Source organism: Salmo trutta, chromosome 25, assembly GCF_901001165.1.
Source record: "Salmo trutta chromosome 25, fSalTru1.1, whole genome shotgun sequence".
Lineage (NCBI taxonomy): Eukaryota > Metazoa > Chordata > Actinopteri > Salmoniformes > Salmonidae > Salmo > Salmo trutta.
In genome coordinates this window covers 10355586-10381875 of record NC_042981.1, presented here as the reverse complement: position 1 = coordinate 10381875, position 26290 = coordinate 10355586, and the positions used below count along the sequence as shown (strand labels likewise).

Sequence of the window (26290 nt, the reverse complement as noted above, 5' to 3'; positions counted from 1 at the left end):
TCACAATCCTGTCTCGAAGCTCTACGGACAATTCCTTCGACCTCATGGCTTGGTTTTTGCTCTGACATGCACTGTCAACTGTAGGACCTTATATAGACAGGTGTGTGCCTTTCCAAATCATATCTAATCAATTGAATGTACCACAGGTGGACTCCAATCAACTTGTAGAAACATCTCAAGGATGATCAATGGAAACAGGATGCACCTGAGCCTAATTTCGAGTCTCATGGCAAAGGGTCTGAATACTTATGGAAATAAGGCATCTGTTCTTTATTTTTAATATATTTGCTAAAATCTCTAAAAACCTGTTTTCGCTTTGTCATTATGGGGTATTGTGTGTAGATTGCTGAGGATTTCTTTTTTATTTAATCCATTTTTGAATAAGGCTGTAACATAGAAAAATGTGGAAAAAGTCAAGGGGTCTGAATACTTTCCGAAGGCACTGTACATAATCGTAATAGTTTATGTTAGGTAAGTGTTGTGCACACTTCGAAATACTTACATATAGAAGTGCACTAAACGATTTCTATGGTTGTGTTTCAGCCTTCAGGTGTTCGGTAGGTACTCACCCAGTGACGATGATCTCAGGGTAGCTCAGTGTGCCTTGGCCCCAGTTACCACCACTTATAGGCCATTCCTGGAAATACAAAAAAGGCCTTTACTACACAACAATAACCAAAATATAGAACTACTTACTCTAGAACAGTTTTTTTAAGTGGGACACATTACCTTCTTACTGTAACCCTGTCTCTTTTGCCGGGAGCCCACAGAGTAAAGTGCAGGTATGAGTTCAGGAGGGCAGTCAGCAAAGTACTCCACACACGTCACTGGAGACTCGTGGATCGACAGAGGGTACGGGTTCTCAAATATTGGGTACCTGTCAATCAAAAGGGAGAAAAGCTGTGGTTGTAAGACACTGAGATTCAGAAGATGACTTTATTGTCTAACGTACACGGATGTCCAATGGAAACTTGTCTTCTGCTTTTATTCCAACCCCTCTAACCTACTACTGAAGTTAGCTAACAGCAGGACATCGTTCCATGTATTGTGCCAGCATTAGTAAGCATAATGTAGCATATTGTAACTACAAGACTCACCCAATTTGTTCAAGGTCGATGACAACTAAATCCTTTTCCAAGAGGACAACTACAGCATAAGGCTCCTGGAAATCTGTGAGGAAGCAGCAAAAAAGGTTGTAAAAAAAAACAACATTCAAATGTCTTGATTAAAAAAATCCTTATGACAGTGTTAGATATGGAAGCATAAGCTGCCAAAATGTATCATTATCCAATTGTATTTCAAACTGAATTTCCAATTAGGATATGGTGTTTCCGTAACAGTGCTATAATACTGTAACTTACCATTAGGATATGGTGTTTCGCAGAGCGTGAGGAAGTCGACGATGGGATAGTCCATCTCCAGGACGGCAGTACTCTTCCCATGCATCACCGTCAGACAGGACCTCCTGCACCCCGTGTCATAGGACAGGCCTCCAGACATGACCACGAAGGCATCCCTGGATTTGAAATAAAGACATTCATTCAATAAATGACCTAGACAGATCACATGGTCAAGCCTTTATGGATGATTGTTTAGTAGGACAAACAGTCACTCACCCAGCTCTAGTTGTTTTGTACTCCACTTTGAGGATAGGTTTGCATGGTTCTGGCTTCTTTCCATCCTTGGGCTGCTTACCTGGGAGGGAATTTTGCAGAGAAAAAAAATACATTTTCTGTACACTGATAAATACAACTGTACTAAACACATGCAATTAAAACCATACATTAACATATTGTACCCATAGTCTATTATCTGACTAATTTGGGCATGCTTTCATATGTTGTGCTGTTTCCATCCATCTTTGTCTTCCTGAGACCATTGTTATCTGTGTGTGCATCAGAACCTACCGTGTGGTGTGACGGTGATTGTAGGCTTGGCGGGAACGCGTACGTTCCACGTGGTCAGAGTTCCATCGGAGTGGCTGCAGGTGAACTGTTTTCCCTCGTGGTGCCAGGCTACTGAGTGGATGGCCTGGAGGAGGGGAGGATACTAAGGGTTGACACGGGTCTTCTGGCAGGAATGGGAGTGAAGTTCTAGAGTCAAGTGCAGAACAGAACGGGACAGGATCGAACGTCCACAGGAATGGGCAGCAGTACACAAATAATTATGAACGGAGTATTTTTGGGGGGGGGGGGGGGGGGGGGGGTATGGGGGGGTTGGAAATATGTCATGTGTGGAGCATTTCATAAAAACAAAATACACTGTGTAGGCCTATTATAGTTCATTAAAATCTATTTTAAAAACATATGGTCATTTCTCCCCTTCCGTTGGCTCGCTCTCGCTCCTCGCTCCAGTTGTAGCCAGTCACTACTTTACAGATGCCAACGTACGTCAGTGAATGATGATTCCTTCATGACAGGAATTGCAACGTCTTGTTACAGCCAAGGACCCATCAATAACATTAACGCCATTAAAAAGAAAGAGCAATGTTTTAACAAAATGTATTAAGAGTTGTCTTTGGCATGAAGGAACCAAGTACGCGGCAGCGGTTTAATCAAATACCAACCGGAGAGCGGAGAGCGGGACAAGCGCCCTGAAGCGGCATAGCTAGCTGTTCTACTACCAACAACGTTACCGGTCAAGCCTAGTTGTTCCTTCAAAATGCACTCGGAGACAGTACCAGTCAAACGTCTGAACACACCAACTCAGAGGTTTTTCTTTATTTTTACTATTTTATACATTGTAGAATAATAGTAGTAACACATATGGAATCATGTAGTAACCAAAAAAAAGTGTTAAATCAAAATATATTTTAGAATTTAGATTCTTCAAAGTAGCCACCCTTTGCCTCGATGACAACTTTGCACACTCTTGGCATTCTCTCAACCAGCTTCATGAGATAGTCACTTGGAATGCATTTCAATTAACAGGTGTGCCTTGTTAAAGGTTAATTTGTGGGATTTCTTTCCTTCTTAACCTCTACGGGCTAGGGGGCAGCATTGAACATTTTGGAAAAAATATGTGCCCATTTTTAACTGCCTCCTACACCAACTCAGAAGCTAGAATATGCATATTATTGTTCAGGTTTGGATAGAAAACACCCTAAAGTTTCTAAAACTGTTTGAATGGTGTCTGTGAGTATAACAGAACTCCTATGGCAGGCAAAAACCTGAGAAGGTTTCATGCAGGAAGTACCCTGTCTGACAAGGTGTTGTTGTTCTTGCTTCTGTTTATTGAAGAGTCAGGATCTTAGCTGTAACGTGACAATTCCTAGGGCTCCAATAGGCTCTCAGAACCCGGGAAAAACCTGAACGATGACGAGGCAGCCTCAGGCTGAAACACATTATCTCCTTTTCCAAGTGGGACCATAGAATCAGGGGACCATAGAATTAGGCGCGTGCGCGATTCGCCCCCGTGGAGTATTTTCATTCGGCTGTTTAGCTAATTGCAGATTCCCGGTCGGAATATTATCGCTTTTCTACGAGATAAATTGCATAAAAATTGATTTTAAACAGCGGTTGACATGCTTCGAAGTACGGTAATGGAATATTTAGACATTTTTTGTCACGTTCTGCGCCATGCGCACGACCGTGATTTAGCATTCTGATAGTGTCTAGAATGCACGAACAAAACGCTGCTGTTTGGATATAACGATGGATTATTTGGGACCAAACCTACATTTGTTATTGAAGTAGAAGTCCTGGGAGTGCATTCTGACGAAGAACAGGAAAGGTAAGACCATTTTTCTTATAGGAAATGTGATTTTGGTGAAGGCTAATCTGGTTGGGTGTCTAAATAGCTAGCCCGTGATGGCTGGGCTATGTACTTAGAATATTGCAGAATATTGCAAAATGTGCTTCATCCGAAAAGCTATTTTAAAATCGGACATATCGAGTGCATAGAGGAGTAATGTATCTATAATTCTTAAAATAATTGTTATGCTTTTTGTGAACGTTTATCGTGAGTAATTTAGCAAATTGTTAGTAAATTCCCCGGAAGTTTGCGGGGGTATGCTTTTTCTGAACGTCACATGCTAATGTAAAAAGCTGGTTTTTGATATAAATATGAACTTGATTGAACAGACATGCATGTATTGTATAACATAATGTCCTAGGTGTGTCATCTGATGAAGATCATAAAAGGTTAGTGCTGCATTTAGCTGTGGTTTATGTTTTTGTGACATTATATGCTAGCTTGAAAAATGGGTGTCTGATTATTTCTGGCTGGGTACTCTGCTGACATAATCTAATGTTTTGCTTTCGTTGTAAAGCCTTTTTGAAATCGGACAGTGTGGTTAGATTAACGAGAGTCTTGTCTTTAAATAGCTGTAAAATAGTCATATGTTTGAGAAATTGAAGTAATAGCATTTCAAACGTTTTAAAAATCGCGCCACAGGATTGCACTGGCTGTTACGTAGGTGGGACGAATTCGTCCCGCCGGTCCCATAGAGGTTAATGCATTTGAGCCAATCAGTTGTGTTGTGACAAGGTAGGGGTGGTACACAGAAGATAGCCCTATTTGGTAAAAGACCAAGTCCATATTATGGCAAGAACAGCTCAAGAGAAATGACAGTCCATCATTACTATAAGACATGAAGGTAAGTCAATACGGAAAATTCTAAGAACTTTGAAAGTTTCTTCAAGTGCAGTCTCAAAAACCATCAAACGCTATGATGAAACTGGCCCTCATGAGGACCACAACAGGAATAGAAGACCCAGAGTCACCTTTGCTGTAGAGGATGAGTTCATTAGAGTTAACAGTCTCAGAAATTGCAGCCCAAATAAATGCTTCACAGAGTTCAAGTAACAGACACATCTCAATATCAACTGTTCAGAGGAGACTGCGTGAACAGGCCTTCATGGTTGAATTACTGCAAAGAAACCACTACTAAAGAACACCAATAAGAAGAGACTTGCTTGGGCCAAGAAACATGAGCAATGGACATTAGACTGGTGGAAATCTGTCCTTTAGTCTGGTAAGTCCAAGTTTGAGATTATTGGTTCCAACCGCTGTGTCTTTGTGAGACGCAGAGTAGGTAAACGGATGATCTCCGCATGTGTGGTTCCCACCATGAAGCATGGAGGAAGTGTGATGGTGCTTTGCTGGTGACACTGCACACTTAACCAGCATGGCTACCACAGCATTCTGCAGCGATCCGCCATCCCATCTGGTTTGTGCTTAGTGGGACTATCATTTGTTTTTCAACAAGACAATGACCCAACTCCAGGCTGTGTAGGGGCTATTTGACCAAGGAGAGTGATGGAGTGCTGCATCAGATGACCTGGCCTCCACAATCACCCAACCGCAGAGTGAAGGAAAAGTGAAGGACCGCAGAGTGAAGAAAAAGCAGCCAACAAGTGCTCAGCATATGTGGGAACTCCTTCAAAACTGTTGGAAAACCATTCCAGGTGAAGCTGGTTGAGAGAATACCAAGCATGTGCAAAGCTGTCATCAAGGCGAAGGGTGGCTACTTCAAAGAATCTCAAATATATTTTGATTTGTTTAACACGGTTTTGGTTACTACATGATTCCATATGTGTTATTTCATAGTTTTGTTGTCTTCTATTATTCTAGAATGTAGAAAATAGTAAAAAAATAAATAAGAAAAACCCTTGAATGAGTAGGTGTGTCCAAACTTTTGACTGGTACTGTATACAATTACACATGTCCATATCATGAGTTCATCTGACTGAGTAAGTAGAAGAGGCCTGCCTTCATTGCCAAAATCTGGTAATGTAGTTGTTATCAGCTGTGTGTTCGGGGCAGGCTACTGTCTGGTGATTAGTGAGCAGCAGCCAAACGGAGCAGTTGCTATGGTTACTCACATGCAGAGCGGGGGACAGACAGACGAGCAGCTAACGGAGGTAGTTATTTCTGCACATAAAAATCAGCACAGGAGGGGAGTGATTTTTATCGGGACAGGAAAGTTCCGGGGTTATAGAACTGTTGCGGGATCAGGACAGTACGGGAAAAATGCTGACAGGACAAGACCGGTATGAACTTTCACTCCCGTGTCAACCTGTAGTCCTTTAGCGGATACACAGAGAGAAGAAGAAACAGTGTGTACTGAGTGGATAGCCTGGAGGATAAAGATACACAGAGAGAAGAAGAAACACAGTGTGTACTGAGTGGATAGCCTGGAGGATAAAGATACACAGAGAGAAGAAGAAACACAGTGTGTACTGAGTGGATAGCCTGGAGGATAAAGATACACAGAGAGAAGAAGAAACACAGTGTGTACTGAGTGGATAGCCTGGAGGATAAAGATACACAGAAAGAAGAAGAAACACAGTGTGTACTGAGTGGATAGCCTGGAGGATAAAGATACACAGAGAGAAGAAGAAACACAGTGTGTACTGAGTGGATAGCCTGGAGGATAAAGATACACAGAAAGAAGAAGAAACAGTGTGTACTGAGTGGATAGCCTGGAGGATAAAGATACACAGAGAGAAGAAGAAACAGTGTGTACTGAGTGGATAGCCTGGAGGATAAAGATACACAGAGAGAAGAAGAAACAGTGTGTACTGAGTGGATAGCCTGGAGGATAAAGATACACAGAGAGAAGAAGAAACAGTGTGTACTGAGTGGATAGCCTGGAGGATAAAGATACACAGAGAGAAGAAGAAACAGTGTGTACTGAGTGGCTGCTTCATAGTGGATCAGGAAACTCACTTAAAGAGGGAAATAATAACAGCAAGTTGTGATGTGGATCTCAAGACTTTCAGACAAGGAGATCTCTTAACACATTATTTTTCCAACAGAGTGTTACATAATCAGTCTGAAAAACAATAATATCCATTGCTTACAAATGCATTGATACTTTTCCAATGTATACGCTGAATTGCAATGTTTTGCAGTGAAGATCGATAGAGGAGTATGTCAAATCATGAACATAATAATTCACTGTGTATTTCATTTGTAAATGCAAGTCCCCCTCTCCCCAGTCAATCCCCACAGGAGCCGACAGCCACAGAAAGATGCCTTACCTCATCATGATTGTAGCGGTAGTCAGCTTTTTTGCATTTCAGATCCCACAACACCACGGTCCCACATTCAAATCCAATCAAAATCTGCCACAATAACAAGCAACATGATTATTTTCCTTTTAGAGAATTGGATTTTTAGATGCATGTTGTAAATAATCAGCAATGTTCTGAAGCTCTGGAATGAATGAATGATTGATTGATTGATTGATGGTTCTTTGGAAAGTTCCTACCTTTCCCTCATCCATGGGGTTATCACTGATGTGGACCACAGGCCCAGGGTGTGACTTGGAGGACCTGAGGGGGAACAGGGAGATGGAGGGAACAGCCTCACTCTTAACATTCTTGGCTTCTACCGTCTGTGTGAATCAAACAATGCAACATTCTTATGTCCTTAACTACTTCTTCCTGATTTCCATACCAACTTCCCAAGCTGTCAAGGGCATAACACAGCAGAATAACTAAGACATTGGACATGTTAGTCATTTAGCAGATGCTCTTATCAAGAGAGACTTACAGTAGTGAGTCATTTAGCAGATGCTCTTATCAAGAGAGACTTACAGTAGTGAGTCATTTAGCAGATGCTCTTATAAAGAGACTTACAGTAGTGAGTCATTTAACAGATGCTCTTATCCAGAGACTTACAGTAGTGAGTCATTTAGCAGATGCTCTTATAAAGAGACTTACAGTAGTGAGTCATTTAGCAGATGCTCTTATAAAGAGACTTACAGTAGTGAGTCATTTAACAGACGCTCTTATCCAGAGAGACTTACAGTAGTGAGTCATTTAGCAGACGCTCTTATCCAGAGAGACTTACAGTAGTGAGTCATTTAGCAGACTCTCTTATCCAGAGAGACTTACAGTAGTGAGTCATTTAGCAGACTCTCTTATCCAGAGAGACTTACAGTAGTGAGTCATTTAACAGACGCTCTTATCCAGAGAGACTTACCTTTAGTGAGTCATTTAACAGACGCTCTTATCCAGAGAGACTTACAGTAGGGAGTCATTTAGCAGAAACTCTTATCCAGAGAGACTTACAGTAGTGAATCATTTAGCAGACTCTCTTACCCAGAGACTTACAGTAGGGAATCATTTAGCAGAAACTCTTATCCAGAGAGACTTACAGTAGTGAATCATTTAGCAGACTCTCTTATCCAGAGACTTACAGTAGTGAGTCATTTAGCAGACACTCTTATCCAGAGACTTACAGTAGTGAATCATTTAGCAGACACTCTTATCCAGAGACACTTACAGTAGTGAGTCATTTAGCAGACACTCTTATCCAGAGACTTACAGTAGTGAGTCATTTAGCAGAAACTCTTATCCAGAGAGACTTACAGTAGTGAGTCATTTAGCAGACACTCTTATCCAGAGACTTATAGTAGTGAGTCATTTAGCAGACTCTCTTATCCAGAGAGACTTACAGTAGTGAGTCATTTAGCAGACTCTCTTATCCAGAGAGACTTACAGTAGTGAGTCATTTAGCAGACTCTCTTATCCAGAGAGACTTACAGTAGTGAGTCATTTAGCAGACTCTCTTATCCAGAGAGACTTACAGTAGGGAATCATTTAGCAGACACTCTTATCCAGAGACTTACAGTAGTGAGTCATTTAGCAGACTCTCTTATCCAGAGAGACTTACAGTAGTGAGTCATTTAGCAGACTCTCTTATCCAGAGAGACTTACAGTAGTGAGTCATTTAACAGAAACTCTTATCCAGAGACACTTACAGTAATGAGTGCATTCATTTTTCATACTTTTTCTAACTTGTCCCCCACAGTAATCGAACCCACAACCCTGGCGTCGCAAGCGCCATGCTCTACCAACTGAGCCACATGGGACATAGGACGCATCCCAAATATTCTTTGTATAGTGCACTACTTTTTACCAGAGCCCATAGGTACAGTAATGGGGTATTATTTGGGATGTACACATATTGTAGAAGCCCAAGCCGATATAAGGCAGACAGGCAGACTCACAGTTCGATGGCTTTGTTCCACATAATGACGTAGCCTGACAATGTGAAGGACTCAACGTTGACGATGTGGATGTTTCCTTTCTCTGTGCCGATGTACAGCCATTTACTCTGGAAGGGCAGGTGACAAAACGTGATCCTGTAGGGTCAAAAAGGGAGATGAATCAATCAAGAGGTGCCTCTCAAATGACACCCTATTGTGAATATAGTGCATTACTTTTGACCAGGGACCATAAGGCTCTAGTCAAAAGTGGTGCACTACATGGGGAATAGGGTGCCATTTTGGATGCAGATATGATGATTATTTATTTATTTGTTTTATTAACTTTTCTTCTCTCAAGTAGCCCTATTGAGACAGGGTCTCATTCCCCAATGGTGCCCAGAGTACAAACATTTTCTCACAAAAAGGAAAACATTTACATTACAAATAAAACAAGAATAAAAATAAGCACGAGGCACAATCTCAACACCACAATGAAGCTCAACACCACAATGAAGCTCAACACCACAATGAAGCTCAACACCACAATGAAGCGAAGCTCAACACTACAATGAAGCTCAACACCACAATGAACCTCAACACAACACCACTGTTTACATTATCCCTACGTACCTCTCCCGATTGAATTTGAGAGTGTGCAGGATAGCTGGCTGCTTCTGCCTCAGGTTCCACAGGTGAACGCTGTCATCAGCTAAGGCACTCACCAGTGCCCCCTGTTGACAGGGGTTATAATAGGGTTATAAGACCTCGACACATGTAATACTATAAGAAACAGCAGTAAACATGCTAACAGGACAGGTCAGAGATAGGGCGGATTAAGAGATAATCAGGTCCATAAAATAAAGAACCAAATACAGAGAGTCTTGCTTCCACAAAGCCTACATTAGTGTTTAAACAATGTGTTCAGTAAAAGCACATTTCAAACAGATGGTTGACATAATGTCTGACTGTAGTGCATGCTAGTGGTTGACATAATGTCTGACTGTAGTGCATGCTAGTGGTTGACATAATCTCTGACTGTAGTGCATGCTAGTGGTTGACATAATGTCTGACTGTAGTGCATGCTAGTGGTTGACATAATGTCTGACTGTAGTGCATGCTAGTGGTTGACATAATGTCTGACTGTAGTGCATGCTAGTGGTTGACATAATCTCTGACTGTAGTGCATGCTAGTGGTTGACATAATGTCTGACTGTAGTGCATGCTAGTGGTTGACATAATGTCTGACTGTAGTGCATGCTAGTGGTTGACATAATGTCTGACTGTAGTGCATGCTAGTGGTTGACATAATCTCTGACTGTAGTGCATGCTAGTGGTTGACATAATCTCTGACTGTAGTGCATGCTAGTGAGACGATAAGACCGACCTATAGGATGAGGAACCTGGCTGAGGGATGGACAACTAAGGTTGAAAAGACAAGGCAATGATACAATCCGGGACTTTCTCAATAGTATTTCCTCGACTCCATAATGTCTGGCTTTCTCCTCGATTCCTTCTCAAAACGCTGAAGAATCCTCCCCTCTGACGGTCTTCTCGAATGCGTTTTGAGAAGGAGGCGAGAACAAAGAGAGGACACAAGGAATCAAGTAAAGACTGTTGCGACAGAGCACAGGGAAGTGCTGCTGGGGAGGGGGACCATAGAGTTGGATATAGGGTGAACAAAAATGCAAAGATGTGCCCTCTATCAACTTCACCAGTGGGACTCACCTCGTTGACCAGAAACTGAAGCTGGATTACAGCTGCACCACTGTCATGCTGACAGTAACACTCCACACCTGCACGGCCAAAACTAAACAGTTCAGTCAAGGAAGAGACCATGCTACAGAGATGGACAGTATGTACATTTATCATCAGCAGATTTTGATTTGAATAGGCTAAACTGTATCAATCACACAAGGGGGCATTGGATTTGTCACCAGCAAGACACTTACAGCATTGCACCAGGCCAGCAATAATGTAAATATTCCAAATACAATCCTTTCTGGCAGAGGCTTAAGTAAACCATGAGATCAATACAGATATACAGTGATTGACGTGAGGCATGGTAGGACTGTATCTGACTTGGCACATGGGGCAGGGATCCTCCTATGCTTACTGTCCATGTTGCATTCAACTTCAGCAATGAGTGTGTATGATCTCTTTTCCCTGAGCCCAAGAGTAAAGAGCTTTAAGAGAGACATTGGTAGAGCCACACCCACCACATTATCAAATGATCCCATCTACAGAATTTCGAAAGGCATTCAAAACAAGGCATTCACTTGTCTCCCGCCCTCAGCTTTCAAAACACTGACTGACTCTGCTCCACACAACAACTAAAACTATTCATACGGTCCAGTCGGCCATCACCAGAGTTGCGGTCCAGTCGGCCATCACCAGAGTTGCGGTCCAGTCGGCCATCACCAGAGTTGCGGTCCAGTCGGCCATCACCAGAGTTGCGGTCCAGTCGGCCATCACCAGAGTTGCGGTCCAGTCGGCCATCACCAGAGTTGCGGTCCAGTCGGCTTTAACCACAGTTACGGTCCAGTCGACCTTCACCACAATTGGCACCACGTTTGAGTTGGGGAGTTATAAATAAAAACCAGTGGACAATGACTGTTATTTATTCATAACCATGCACCAGTCAGCATGGAAGCCAGGCAGGAAGCCAGGCAGGAAGCCAGGCAGGAAGCCAGGCAGGAATGCCTCCGTCTTCTTGACATTCTGTAGATGGGATCATTTAATAAGGTGGTGGGTGCTGCTCTACCAATGTCTCTTTTTGCAGGCAGGCAGCAGAGAGCTACTGTGGAGTCACCGCTCTTTCTCTGGCTTAATCCAAAATGGCCCCCTTTTCACTAGAAAGAAAGATGGAGAGACAGCTGATTTCACAGAACAGAATAATGATACCGTTCCAATGAAAGGAGGAGCAGGTGCCGTGTGACAGGTGGACAGCGGAATGAGGAAATGATTGGATGTAACATTACCTGGGTAAACAGTTGTTTCAGGAAGTAAACCTAAATACTCTGGAGTCACCAGAGGATAACATGTCTATACAACGAACACAGAAGAACAAGGACAACACCTTGACTACTCTTCCGTCAACTGTTTTTGATCCTCTATTAGTCTATAGGGTTGTTAACTTGTTATCAAAGCTAATGAGACAAATTATTTTACAGTCCGAATTAGTCCATTCTGAATATGTATACAACTCAACCTTATTTCAAGATGGAGTTTCACTGCACCCAAAGAGATGTTGGACAAAGAGTAAGGCAACCTAAAAAGAAACATTAAAATCATAGACAGAGAGCCAGTCAAAAAGATGACAGCTGGCCCAACAGGCAGACCAGTAGGAACACAAAAGCACCCTGACTGCCAGCCTCAGCCTTACTGTACCTGGCAGTGAACATGATAAGCAAATGGAAAGCAGCAGATGGCAGACACGCTCAGAGATGAGGCCTTCTAAGCATGCTAGTGCTACAGTATCCAGTTAGCTTGGATCTGAAAAGGCACACCGAAATAAGATGTGTATGTCTGAACAGGATTAACAAAGCTGTTATCAAACAACCTCTGAATGCCTTGAACAAACTAGGGTGGGGTTACATTACAGCCCAACAGACTTCCACTAACCAGGTTGGCTCAGCTGTGTGTGGGCATCACAATATCTTTTAATCAGAGGGCCATAACGTCACTTCATCAAATTGGGTGTGCTTATATTTGTCCTGTTTCACACAAGTCCCTGTTCAAGTGTGTGGTGTGAAATGGAATTATTTTTTTTTGCATATCCCACTCCCCCTGAGACACCCTCGGACAGTGGGGTCTATTAGGGTTAAGTGCCTTGCTCAAGAGAAGATTGTGACAGATTTCACCTAATCGGCTCGGGATTAGAGCTCTAACCCAACGCTCTAACCAGTAAACTATCTGCCGCCCTGATGACCAGTGGTGGAAAAAGTACCCAATTGTCATACTTGAGTAAAAAATGTTAAAGATACCTTCATAGAAAATGACTCAAGTAAAAGTGAATCACCCAGAAAAATACTAAAAGTAAAAAAAATATTGGGTTTTAAATATACTTAAGTATCAAAAGTAAATGTAATTACAAAAATATACTTAAGTATCAAAAGTAAGGCCTTCCCGAGTGGCACACTGGTCTAAGGCTGTGCCACTAGAGATTCCGGGTTCGAGTCCAGGCTCTTTCACAGCCGGCCGCGACCGGGAGACCCATGGGACAGGGCACAATAGGCCCAGCATCGTCCGGGTTAGGGGAGGGTTTGGCGGCCCGGCGCAGTGGACGCTGACACGGTAGCCAGGTGTACGGTCTTTACTCCGACACATTGGTGTGGCTGGCTTCCGGGTTAAGTGGGCATTGTGTCAAGAAGCAGTGCGGCTTGGTTGGGTTGTGTTTCGGAGGACACACGGCTCTCGACCTTCGCCTCTCCCGAGTCCGTACGGAAGTTGCAACGATGAGACAAGACTAACTACCAATTGGATACCACGAAATTGGGGAGAAAACAGGGTAAAAAATTAAATTATAAAAATTAGGCCTTAAATCATTTCAAATTGCTTATAAGAATAAGATCAGACGACACAATTTTCTTCTATTGTTTTATTTATTTACGGATAGTCAGGGGCACACTACCACACGCAGACATAATTTACAAACAAAGCATGTGTTTAATGAGTAGTCCAGATCAGAGGCAGTAGAGATGACCAGGGATGTTTTCTTGATAACTGAGTGAATTGGACCACGTTCCTGTGCTGCTAAGCATTGAAAATTACTTTCGGGTGTCAGGGACAATGCATGGAGTAAAAGTACATAATTTTATTTAGGAATGTAGTGAAGTAAAAGTAATAAAAAAATGAATAGTAAAGTACAGATACCTAAACAAACTACTTAAGTAGTACTTTAACGTATTTTTACTTAGTGTGGAAATTTCTCATTGCTATTTTATGCAGTTATAAAGGGATGTCATCTCTATTCTCTACACACAATAATTGTCATCAAGTGAGTGGTGTTAATTCTTCCAAGTCCAAAAGCACTTCATGTTGATTGTCTAGGCCCTAGTAGGCTAAACACTAAAGCTGGATCGACACTACACAACTTTCAAAATCCTAACATCATTGAGCCTCTCACATTAGAACAACCATCTTTCCTGTCGTGTTTTGTGTGTGCGCACACTTAACGATGTGGCACCGACTGTGGTCACACACACTACAAGATTCTTCACTTGGTCGTGAGGATTCTCATTACCATGATGTGATTAGATTGTTACGTGGCTACGAGCTGTGGCTCAAAACAGCCTCATAAACGTTCAGTCAGACATTCACGCTTGCCATACAGAGTTGAAATACCTAGCCAGCCATTTGAATCTAATAACATTGCTTGTGAACTTCATAGCTGTAACGATGACATGTTGCCTTCGGTTAAAGCCAAGTACAAACGCATACTAGTATTTCATCGCTCCTGCTCGAGTCAACACATTCTGGGTGATTCAAAACAACGGTATCGCACTGGCTTCTTCTCTGGCGAGCTGTCATTGGCCAAAAAAAAAAAAAAGCTCTCATTGGCTATTGCTGATCACCCTTCTCAAAACTTGTCGTTGTGCATCTCACACTACAAGAGCATTGTCGATTGAGTGCCTAGAATATCGGGACGATTGGGCCTGCTAAAAGACGAGATCGGTAGCCCTCAGAGGGCCTGCTAAAAGACGAGATCGGTAGCCCTCAGAGGGCCTGCTAAAAGACGAGATCGGTAGCCCTCAGAGGGCCTGCTAAAAGACGAGATCGGTAGCCCTCAGAGGGCCTGCTAAAAGACGAGATCGGTAGCCCTCAGATTGTGTCTTTGACACACTCACATTAAACGTCCCGAGTCGTCAACGACGTGAGAATTGTGTCTCCGATATCAAAAACTTGTCTGGGACAGCTAAATTGTGGCCAAAATCATGTAGTGTACACCCTGTTTATTAAGACTCCAGCTAACATAGCTGCTGCTTGTGCTGCTGACAAGAATATTTACTATTCATCACCACGCAATCAACTTTGAACTAATGTGCTCCACTTCTCATGAAACCCAAAACACATTCTTGTAGAATGTCATGGCACAGGATGCTGAGTCACACGTAGCACCCTGGTCCCCATGATAGCATCAGCGGCACTTAACTATTCTTAGTAGACAGACCTGGGTTCAAATACTATTTGATACAATTTCAAATCTGCAATGATCGAGTTCACCTGGCTTAATTGGACAAATAGAATAGTCCCAAAACTGTAAACCCCACACATCTGGCACTCCAGACAGGCTAGAGCAAACACTAAAAGTTTTTGAAAGATTTCAAACAGTACTTGAACCCAGGTCTGCTCATTGAAACAGCACTACAGAGAGAGAGAGAAGGATGCTGACTGATAGACACTTCCTCATCGGTAAACCACAGCAGTTGGCCTTGCAACATTCCATAACAGCAAGAGGGTTCATATCAGATGACAACATGATGACAGTCATCATCTGGTATTTATTAGGATCCCCATTAGATGCTGCAAAAGCATCAGCTACTCTTCTTGGGGTCCACATGAAACATGACATATTGCATACTACAAAACATTATTAGTCAAGGACTGAAATACTACATGTAAAACATCACACATAGCCTACAATATCTAGGTCTAATACATAATGCAGTGCAAATTACAAGAGATATATATATATAGATCTCTTGTAATTTGCACTGCATATATATATATATATATATATATGGCTGTGTCTCTTCACAGTCCCCTTTGTCAGAAAGGTGTTCTTTTAAACTGGTTTTATTGCTAGCTTGAGTTACCTGGGGTGGCAGAGAGTTCCATGTAGTCATGGCTCTATTTAATAGTGTGCCGTTCCCAGCCTCTGTTCTGAGGACTGTGAAGAGACCTCTGGTTGCATTTCTTGTGTTGTACCGATGAGTGTCCGAACTGTGTGCCAACTGCTTGGACAGTTTGGTACCTTCAACACAACAACACCTCGCACAAAGACCAATAACGATGCAGTCAATCTCTCCTCAACTTTGAGCCAGGAGACTGACGTGCATGTTACTTTCCCTCTGTGTACATCTACATGCTGCTTGGTTCTGGACCAACTGCGATTTACCTATGTCCTTCTTTGCCAGACATGACCACACAGCTGGGCATTAGTCCAGGTGTGACAAAACTAGGGCCTGTAGGTCTGTCTGCTCGACAGATGTCAAGAAGGCATAGCAACGCCCTATCGTGGCCAGACCTCTTCCCATTTTAGCAACCATTGAGTCTATATGTTCTGACCATGAAAGCTTGCTATCTAGGGTTACACCCAGCAGTTCAGTCTCCTCAATCTTGCTCAAAAACCACATTATTCAATAATAAATCTAAACAAGGTATAGTGTTGAGCGAGTGATTAGTCCCAAAAATAATGCTTTTAGTTGTTGGAGATATTTAGCACCAGCCTATTGCTAGTTACCCAATCTAAAACTGTCTGGAGTGTTAAGTGTCTTATTTATTTTACTGTTGCAGCCGACGTGTATACTGTAGTCGTCAGCGTACATAGACCCACTGAAATTGAATAAAGCCTGTGTAAGGTAATTTGTAAAAACAGAAAACAATGGCCCTAGCCGGCTACCCTGCGGTACACCACATGACTGAATTTGCATTTCAGAGGCTTACATTAACTAAAACCCTCTGTCCCAATCATATGAACATGTCTAAAATGTGTGTTCTGTTGACAAACAATAATGTGTTTCAATATGAAACAGACCGCTTACAATATAAACACAACAAACAGATTACTCGCTCTTCTGCCTTTTGATATTTGTGCAAGAATATCTAATGAATATTCACTCAATCCATCACCTCAGTTATAGGCCTGAACACCAAGTACTTATTAGCACTGCGTACTGGAGAGGATCGGGGATTTAAAGATAAGAAACAGCAATTAACAGAGTGAAACCAGTGATTGGAATGATTTTTAAAGAATGTACTACAAACAAAATAGATTTTGTTAGACAATAGGTTAAATGAGCTTCCTCCAAACTACTGTATTAGTCAACCACTACTAAAGGTTTCCTATAATGGCCAAGAGCCATAGGAATACATGGATTAGATTAGTGGAAAAATCCATGAAATAGAGATAAAAACACTGTAGTTGCAGAGACAGATCGTGTAAAAGTAGGCATTTATAGTTTGTAGACAAGTTTACATCTGGTGAGCTGTGGCGGCATTTCACAACTATGGGGCCATTGAGGGGGATCGATACTGCCGCTCTCATGAAAAATGGACCAATTGCCTTCAATGGCAGTAATCCCATTAGGTCGGCCGGCCGGCCAGCCAGCCGGCCACTATTAGGACATGGTGTGTGTGTGTGTGTGTGTGTGTGTGTGTTAGTGATGCACGGGTTGACTCATAACCCGCAGTCCCCACGGTTTATCTGCGTGGCAAGGGTTTAGAGTCATGAAATGAAGAAAAAAACAATACATTATTCTTGTGCAATTCATATACACAGAGTACACCAAACATTAGGAACGCCTTCCTAATAATGAGATGCACCCCCTATTTTGCTCTCAGAACAGCCTCAATTTGTCGGGACATGGACTCTACAAGGAGTCTAACAGGGATGCTGGCCCATGTTGACTCCAATGCTTCCCTCAGTTGTGTCAAGTTGGCTGGATGTAATTTGGGTGGTGGACCATTCTCGATAGACACGGGTAACTTGAGTGTGGAAAAACCTTGACACAAACCGGTGTGCCAGCGGCCTGGCACCTACTACTATACCCCGTTCAAAGGCACTTAAATATTTTGTCTTGCCTATTCACCCTCTGAATGGCACACACACACAATACATCTGTCATTAGTGCGTAGCATAAGCCTAAGCTTTAGGGCCTAACTATATGCTTGCCAAATATTCGCCAAATGCTTTTGGGAACTTGGGCAGAAAAGGTTCAAGTCAATCCACTGAGACAAAAAGGACAATGTCAGAGTTTCATTCAATAAGAGAAAGTTGCGAAACGGAGAGTTGAAAACAAACAGAAGGGAGGGCCAGAACAGTAGTCTAATGTTTGGGAAAGATTTGGTAAAGTGGTAAGAGGATGATAGCAGTGCCGGCTTTGTTATCTGTGAGGATTGTGATGCGCTATACAAATTCAACAGTCACAATACGGGGACATGGCACATCAAGGGAACTGTAGGCTAGGCCTACCGTTTAGATGGGTAAAATGGAATAGTAGGCTAACTGAAATCTGGAAACTGACTGTATGTCTATAACCTCTCACATAATTTAATATTAATTAAGCAGTTCTTGCCGTAAAATAATACACCAAATGTACATTTTGACTTGGGAACAGGAGTGGAGAAATATTATTTATTTATTTCAGCATCTTGAGAGAATGAATGCGTGGGTAGGGACCATCTGTAAAGGTGCCATCTTTATCAGCTTAATAAAAGCTGATAGTATCTCAACCACATAAAATATGCATCCAAGCCGAACAGAAATCTTCTCAGAAACATGGGTCGTTTAAACAGCTTTAAAATGTCCTTAAAACCAGTCAAACTGATGTAATCTGGACATTTTGCACAGAAAATCGTTCTTTTTTTACCGACGTCAACTAGATTGAAGCATTCATTCATGACATTCTGGTGTGCTAGGGTTTATTTAGTCTTCTAGGGCAACAAGTAATGACAGAAGAGAAGCTGCATGTATCAAATTATAGACAAGTTGACTACAAATAGCCTACCAAAATGTCTGAAATTATAGAAGAATCATAGGCCTATCTAAAAAGGCCGAGTGGCACAGCGGTCTAAGGCACTGCATCGCAGTGCTAGCTGTGCCACTAGAGATTCTGGGTTCGAGTCAAGGCTCTGTCGCAGCCGGCCGCGACAGACCCATGGGACGGCACACAATTGGCCCAGCGTCGTCCAGGTTAGGGGAGGGTTTGGCCGGTAAGGATGTCCTTGTCCCATTGCGCTCTAGCGACTCCTGTGGCGGGCCGGGCGCAGTGCACGCTGACACGGTCGCCAGGTGTACGGTGTTTACTCCGACACATTGGTGCAGCTGGCTTCCGGGTTAAGTGGGCATTGTGTCAAGAAGCAGTGCGGCTTAGTTGGGTTGTGTTTAGGAGGACGCACGGCTCTCGACCTTCGCCTCTTCCGAGTCCGTACGGGAGTTGCAGCGATAAGACAAGACTAACTACCAATTGGATACCACGAAATTGGGGAGAAAAACCAGGGTGTCGTTCTGCCACTTGTGCAGCACATTTTCTTCATTTGCAGGTTAGGGTCTGGTGCAGGCCTTAGATTTTTACTTTGTCACATACAGTCAGGCAGTTGCGGGTGGGTTCAATTGCGGGCGGGTGAAAAAACAGCTGCACATTATTATTTTATTTAACTTGCAAGTCAGTTAAGAACAAATTCTTATTTACAATGACGGCCTACCGGGGAATAGTGCCTTGTTCAGCGGAAGAACAACCGATTTGGCAACCTTTTGTTTACTGGCACAAAGCTCTAACCACTAGGCTACCTGCCGCCCCATTATTAGTGTCTGTGTGGGTGTTCTTTAGGAAGTATAAAAGAAATAGAGCCCACACACTCATAAGCTCCACCACGTACCTTTATTAATAAACAAACAATGTTTAGATCCTGCAAGGATCTTCGGCAGGTCAACTTCTTTAGGAGTTGGCTAATAACCAAACAATAATGTCGTTAAAGGACTAGGATACGATTAGTAAAGCTTAAACCAAGTTTATTCACCCATTGGGTCATACAGCTTCCTCTCTAAACCACATCTCTCCAGCCTTATCAGTGCCTGCCAACATGTGATCATCTTTCCTTCACTCAGTACATTCCAAACTGAATTGCCTCCACCATAAACATTCCTCCTACAGATAACTTCTGGTGTAGACCCTAGACTATAGCACTCAATATTTCAATAGGATACCTGATAATTAACATTATTCCAGGTTTAGGGGTCAGAATGCAGAATCCATCAGTATAGATTGAAAAATGCTTTCTGAATGCACTATATCTATCTACACACATTACCCCATAATAGAGCAAAAACAGATTTTCTTTTATACAAATTTATTTTTAAAAAAAACAGCAATATCTTATTTACATAAGTATGCAGACCCCTTTGATATGAGACTATAAATTGAGGTCAGGTGCATCCTGTTTCCATTGATCAACCTTGAGATGTGGGGATCAGATCTGGGGAAGGGTACCAAAAACATTTCTGCAGTATTGAAAGTCCCTAAGAACACAGTGGCCTCAATCATTCTTAAATGGAAGTAGTTTGGAACCACCAAGACTCTTCCTAAAGCTAGCCCCCCGGACAAACTGAGCAATCAGGGGAGAAGGTCAGGGAGGTGACCAAGAACCCAATGGTCACTCTGACAGAACTCCAGAGTTCCTCTGTGGCGATGGGAGAAACTTTCAGAAGGACAAGCATCCTTGTAGCACTCCACCAATCAGGCCTTTATTGTAGTGGCCAGACGGACGACACTCCTCAGTAAAAGGCACATGAAAGCCAGCTTGGAGTTTGCCACCTAAAGGACTCTGGCCATGAGAAACAAGATTCCCTGGTCTGATGAAACCAAGATTGAACTCTTTGGCCTGAATGCCAAGTGTCACATCTATAGGAAACCTGGCACCAACCCTATGGTGAAGCATGGTGGTGGCAGCATCATGCTGTGGAGATGTTTTTCAGCGGCAGGGACTGGGAGACTCATCAGAATCAAGGGAAAGATGAAAGGAGCAAAGTACAGAAAGATCCTTGATGAAAACCTGCTCCATAGCACTCAGGACCTCAGACTGGGGCGAAGGTTCAGCTTCCAGCAGGACAACGACCCTAAGCACACAGCAAAGACCACGAAGGGTTGGCTTCGGGACAAGTCTCTGAACATCCCCGAGTTGCCCAGCCAGAGCCCGGACTTGAACCCGATCTAACATCTCTGGAGAGACCTGAAAATAGCTGTGCAGCGACACTCCCCATCCAACCTGACAGAGCTTGAGATGATCTGCAGAGAAGAATGGGAGAAACTCCCCAAATATAGGTGTACCAAGCTTGGACTGTCATACCCAAGAAGACAAGGCTGTAATCGCTGCCAAAGGTGCTTCAACAAAGTACTGAGTAAAGGGTCTGAATATTTATGTAAATGTGATATCAGTTTATTTTTGTAATACATTTGCAAGCATTTCTAAAAACTAGTTTTTGCTTTGTCATTATGGGGTTTGTGTTTAGATTGATGGGGGGGGAAAAAACAATTTAATCAATTTTAGAATAAGGCTGTAACGTAACAATGTTGAAAAAGTTAAGGGGCCTGAATACTTTCCGAATGCACTGTATATCACCCCATCCCTATAGATGACCCATCCTTATAGATAACTAATAGATAGATCACCCATCCCTATAGATCACTGATATATGGTCGATCCCCCACCCCTATAGATCACTGATATATGGTCTATCACCCATCCTTATAGATAACTAATAGATAGATCACCCATCCCTATAGATCACTGATATATGGTCGATCACCCATCCCTATAGATCACTGATATATGATAGATCACCCATCCCTATAGATCACTGATATATGATAGATCACCCATCCCTATAGATCACTGATATATGATAGATCACCCATCCTTATAGATCACTGATATATGATAGATCACCCATCCTTATAGATAACTAATAGATAGATCACCCATCCCTATAGATCACTGATATATGATAGATCACCCATCCCTATAGATAACTGATATATGATAGATCACCCATCCCTATAGATCACTGATATATGATAGATCACCCATCCTTATAGATCACTGATATATGGTTGATCACCCATCCTTATAGATAACTAATATTATTATTATCATCATCATCATCATATTATTATTATTTAAGCAGGTAAGTCATTGGGGACACATATTTTACAATAATCACCAGACCAAGAAGGAACAATGAAATACACATTTTCTAGATTACAGAGAATGACATGATGCAAAAAAAATACTCTCTGTTCTGGGAACGATATAAACTGGTGCCATGTGTTTGCATGAACTTCAAAGTCATAAGTTTACCCAAGCCGAGCTTAAAGGTCAACTGCCCTTTAGGGCTGGATTACAATTACCTCAACAAGTCATGCCCCCTTTTGCCTATCAACACGTGGTGGCGCTGTGTTTTCTGGGAAATGACTGGGCGAGTTCGCTTTGCATGTCTCGGTGCTCCAGGCAGGCGGAGACCTCTCCTTAGGAGGACCAATGGAACGGTAAAAAATGTGCAAACCCACTCCGCCCGGCACACCGTGCAATGCAAAACGATCCCCAGACAACACGGTGTCTTTGGCAGTAGCTTGATGTGCAATGCACATATGGCTCGGGAAATTAAATAGCTACTCTCGTGAAAATGGCCTTCCATAAAGTTGTTCAACAATCAGATGGCCAGGATATTGATTACATCCAACACTACCTACAAATTCTGCGGGCTGTCAAACATGAGACTGTGCCTGGTGCTGTTGGTGACGGTGAGTTGGTTACACTAGCTAGCAAGCTATATTATTTGATACCGCAAACAAGTAGCAAGGTGTTGTCGAACAAGTGTCTCATTAAACACATACCAGACACTGGTTCTTGCTACCTTGGCATAACTGTGATTTGACAGAGAAATATCAGCTACCTAACATTAGATAGGCTGCTAACCAGCTGCAGATAGCTATACCCCAAGCTATGCTAACCAGCTACAGATAGGTAACCCCCAAGCTATGCTAACCAGCTGCAGATAGGTAACCCCCAAGCTATGCTAACCAGCTGCAGATAGGTAACCCCCAAGCTATGCTAACCAGCTGCAGATAGGTAACCCCCAAGCTATGCTAACCAGCTACAGATAGGTAACCCCCAAGCTATGCTAACCAGCTACAGATAGGTAACCCCCAAGCTATGCTAACCAGCTACAGATAGGTAACCCCCAAGCTATGCTAACCAGCTGCAGATAGGTAACCCCCAAGGTTAGACCATACTAACCAGCTGCAGATAGGTAACCCCCAAGCTATGCTAACCAGCTGCAGATAGGTAACCCCCAAGCTATGCTAACCAGCTGCAGATAGGTAACCCCCAAGCTATGCTAACCAGCTGCAGATAGGTAACCCCCAAGCTATGCTAACCAGCTGCAGATAGGTAACCCCCAAGGTTAGACCATACTAACCAGCTGCAGATAGGTAACCCCCAAGCTATGTTAACCAGCTGCAGATAGGTAACCCCCAAGCTATGCTAACCAGCTGCAGATAGGTAACCCCCAAGCTATGCTAACCAGCTGCAGATAGGTAACCCCCAAGCTATGCTAACCAGCTGCTGATAGCTATCCCCTCAAGCTATGCTAACTAGCAGCTTAAAGCTTGGCTAAACACAAGGTCAGCGCTGGTCAACTTACCAGGATTCAAATGTAGCTTATATACACACTGTGTTTACAAAACATTAGGAAAACCTTCCTAATGTTGAGTTGCACCCCCTTTTGCCCTCAGAACAGCCTCAATTTGTCAGGGCATGGACTCTACAAGGTGTTGAAAGCGTTTCCACAGGGATCCTGGCCAATATTCACTCCAATGCTTCCCCCAGTTGTGTCAAATTGGCTGGATGTCCTTTGGGTGGTGGACCATTATTGATACACACAGGAAACTGTTGAGCATGAAAAACTCAGCAGCGTTGCAGTTCTTGACACAATCATACCGGTGCCTGACACCTACTACCATACCCCATTCAAAGGCACTTAAATCTTTTGTCTTGCCCCATTCACCCTCTGAATGGCACACATACACAATCCATGTCTCAAGGCTTAAAAATCCTTCTTTCACCTGTCTCCTCCCCTTCATCTGCACTGATTGAAGAGGTTATAACAAGTGACATCAATAAGGGATCATAGACTGACTAGGTGAATCCAGGTGAAAGCTATGTCATGGAAAGAGCAGGTGGTCTTAATGTTTGATAATAGAATATTATGCAATTTAGTAGAAGCTTTTATCCAAAGCGACAGAGTCATGCCTGCATTTTTAGTATAATGACCCCGGGAACTGAACCCACAAACCTTGTGTTGTAAGCGCCATGCCCTACCAAACGAGCTATACAACCTGCTAATATATAGCTATACAACTGAGCAATATATTTGTATTTGATAATATAAACCTATTCACCACGGCTCTGGTCAAAAGTAATGCACTATATAGGGAATAGGGTGCCATTTGGGACACAACCGGACTCTGCTGCTCAGACATACAGATAGTAATAGTGTGTGAACCTCTATAACCACAATTTCCTCCATTAACTGTACATGATGATCTTACATAGAAGCCTATATAAGGTCATATCAACTCTACCAACACAGAATCTCCATTGAGCATGCTTTTTAGTCAAGGACTAAACCAAGACTTACGCTGTTGTCTGGGAAATTGGTCCTAAATCAATCATCTGTATTGTTTCGGTCACTGCACTGCACCGGGACTGTCAATATTGGTAGTTTAGTTTCCTTCCTATTAAAAGAAAAAAGGATACAGCCTCACAGCTCCGCTCTGAGTCCCGATGGCCAGAATTTTTTGCACAGGGTCAAAGGCCATGGAGGAGGGCTGGTAGGGGAAGCCATGGCGCACAGTCTGGAGGAGAGAGGAAGAACACAATCTGCATTAGCTAGCTGCCAGATTATATCCAGATGCACTCTTTTACAGACATAGTTAAGTACGGTTATGTCATCTCATGTTTTATATAACCAGGAAACTGTCCAACATTGAGAGGCATTAATCTTTGCCTAAATACCAACGATTTATGCTCAGTTTAAATCCATATCTAGCTGTGTGTGTCGCTTTTTCTCAGAACCAAAAAAGCCAAAGACTTCTAGTAAGGTAGCTATCTTGACATCAAGCTAGGTTCTCTCACTGTCAGATCACTGGACAGCTGCTGTAGTTTGTTAGCTAGCTAGCCAATGTCTGGATGACATAACTATCTATTTATAATCCAGAGAAACTGGATTATGCAGATTTATGGCTGGCTGTTGTGGACACTAATAGTCACTGGCCTGGCGTCATTTAGCTAACTAGTTAGGCAGCGGTGGGATGAAGCTATGGCAAATGGCAATATCAGAAACGGGGACCGTGGGAGGCAGTCAGTTGATTAGCAATACATTCCTCTGCTGGTTTGACAACTAGCAACACTAGTAGTTAGATGGCTACCCCCCTAGCTACAAGATCCACACCAATGCAATATCAGCATAGACACAAATAACAAAAATACAAACTCCTATTGCCACACAGAAAACTGACGTCGACGTTTTAGAAACGACGCACTGCTATCTTCAATGATTCCCAGCAAAACAATCGTCGCCGGCTTAGTTGACCGTAGCCCACCTTGCAGAGCTGGAAATGCTCCGATTGTAGCGTCTCTTGGATCACATCGTTTTGATAAGTTCCTGGTTGTGGAGATGCAGTGCCAGAGGAAGAAGAAGCAGTCAAGCCGTCCAGCACTTTTCTGATATTGAACTTCTTCATTTTCCACCAATACAGACGAGGACAAAACACAAAAAATGGATCAACGAAGCCACCATAAATGTTATATAGCGGTAACAGTTACCTAGATAACGTAAACTGCTCTAAAGACGCACACTTGGCTAATATCTTGTTTTGATAATATCGCATGTTACGGACGGTGTAGTCACCGCACTTTCCATGGCATCATTCACAAGTACACCGTTTATGAACATTAATGCATTGTAGAAAATATTTGCTTTATCCATCGATACAATATCGAGTCTGAGTCGATCGTAAGCTCTCCTGACGACAGCCACTATCAGCTAGCCAGCCAAGCTAACACGGAAACGCAGTGAACCGCAGTGACGAGTCTGCGCGGTAGAGGCAGCAACACGGATGTAGGCTACACATTGGAGCCAGTAAAGTAAAAATCTAAATAAATCTGTATTTTTGGAAACCTATGTTGGAAAACAAATTATGAATCACTGAATAAGAGAGTAACCTTCAACATTCGTCAATTGTGTTATCCATCGAGCTTACTCGACATAGTCGCAAACCAAGAGCTCATTCAAAGACAGTACAGTATGAAGATAGGCTACAACTGAAATCCATGATCACACTTGTAGGCGATGTCATGGCGACATTTGGATAAGTAGGCTCATGCGCACAAACACGTCATCGGGTCTAACGGTCGTCTGGCGCCGAACTGCGCATGTGCTGGCCGTCAAATCAAAGGCACACCTTCGATATAAAGTTGTTTTTGACGAAAATTGGTTGGTCACCTTTAGGAGGTTGGAGTAATAACATGTTCAACTACTTACGACATTGTTTCGAATTTAGGTTGTGC

General features: G+C 42.7%; 1 protein-coding gene and 1 long non-coding RNA gene across 6 annotated transcripts in view; one reads left to right on the top strand and one right to left on the bottom strand.

Moving 5' to 3' along the window:
• The window catches only part of LOC115161991 (syntaxin-binding protein 5), a 48451-nt gene extending 22387 nt beyond the window's left edge, over window positions 1-26064 (bottom strand). For 3 of the 5 annotated variants that reach the window (XM_029712864.1, XM_029712865.1, XM_029712866.1), the window contains exons 1-13: window positions 25324-26063; window positions 24479-24576; window positions 10667-10748; window positions 9572-9672; window positions 8963-9097; window positions 7217-7280; window positions 6987-7070; window positions 1908-2031; window positions 1617-1695; window positions 1362-1516; window positions 1098-1170; window positions 730-877; window positions 570-637 (exon numbers count right to left, since the gene is read on the bottom strand). In XM_029712864.1, the coding sequence (XP_029568724.1) occupies window positions 570-637; window positions 730-877; window positions 1098-1170; window positions 1362-1516; window positions 1617-1695; window positions 1908-2031; window positions 6987-7070; window positions 7217-7280; window positions 8963-9097; window positions 9572-9672; window positions 10667-10748; window positions 24479-24576; window positions 25324-25464 (1352 nt within the window). In that variant the 5' untranslated portion in view covers window positions 25465-26063. Of the gene's footprint in view, window positions 1-569; window positions 638-729; window positions 878-1097; window positions 1171-1361; window positions 1517-1616; window positions 1696-1907; window positions 2032-6986; window positions 7071-7216; window positions 7281-8962; window positions 9098-9571; window positions 9673-10666; window positions 10749-24478; window positions 24577-25323 lie in introns of all 5 variants that reach the window. The other 2 variants (XM_029712861.1, XM_029712862.1) reach the window with 1 other exon arrangement.
• LOC115161992 (uncharacterized) lies at window positions 22868-23338 on the top strand. Its single transcript, XR_003869466.1, has 3 exons — window positions 22868-23075; window positions 23111-23151; window positions 23187-23338. It is a non-coding gene; the product is annotated as an uncharacterized LOC115161992 (long non-coding RNA).
• Window positions 26065-26290: the final 226 nt, after the last annotated feature.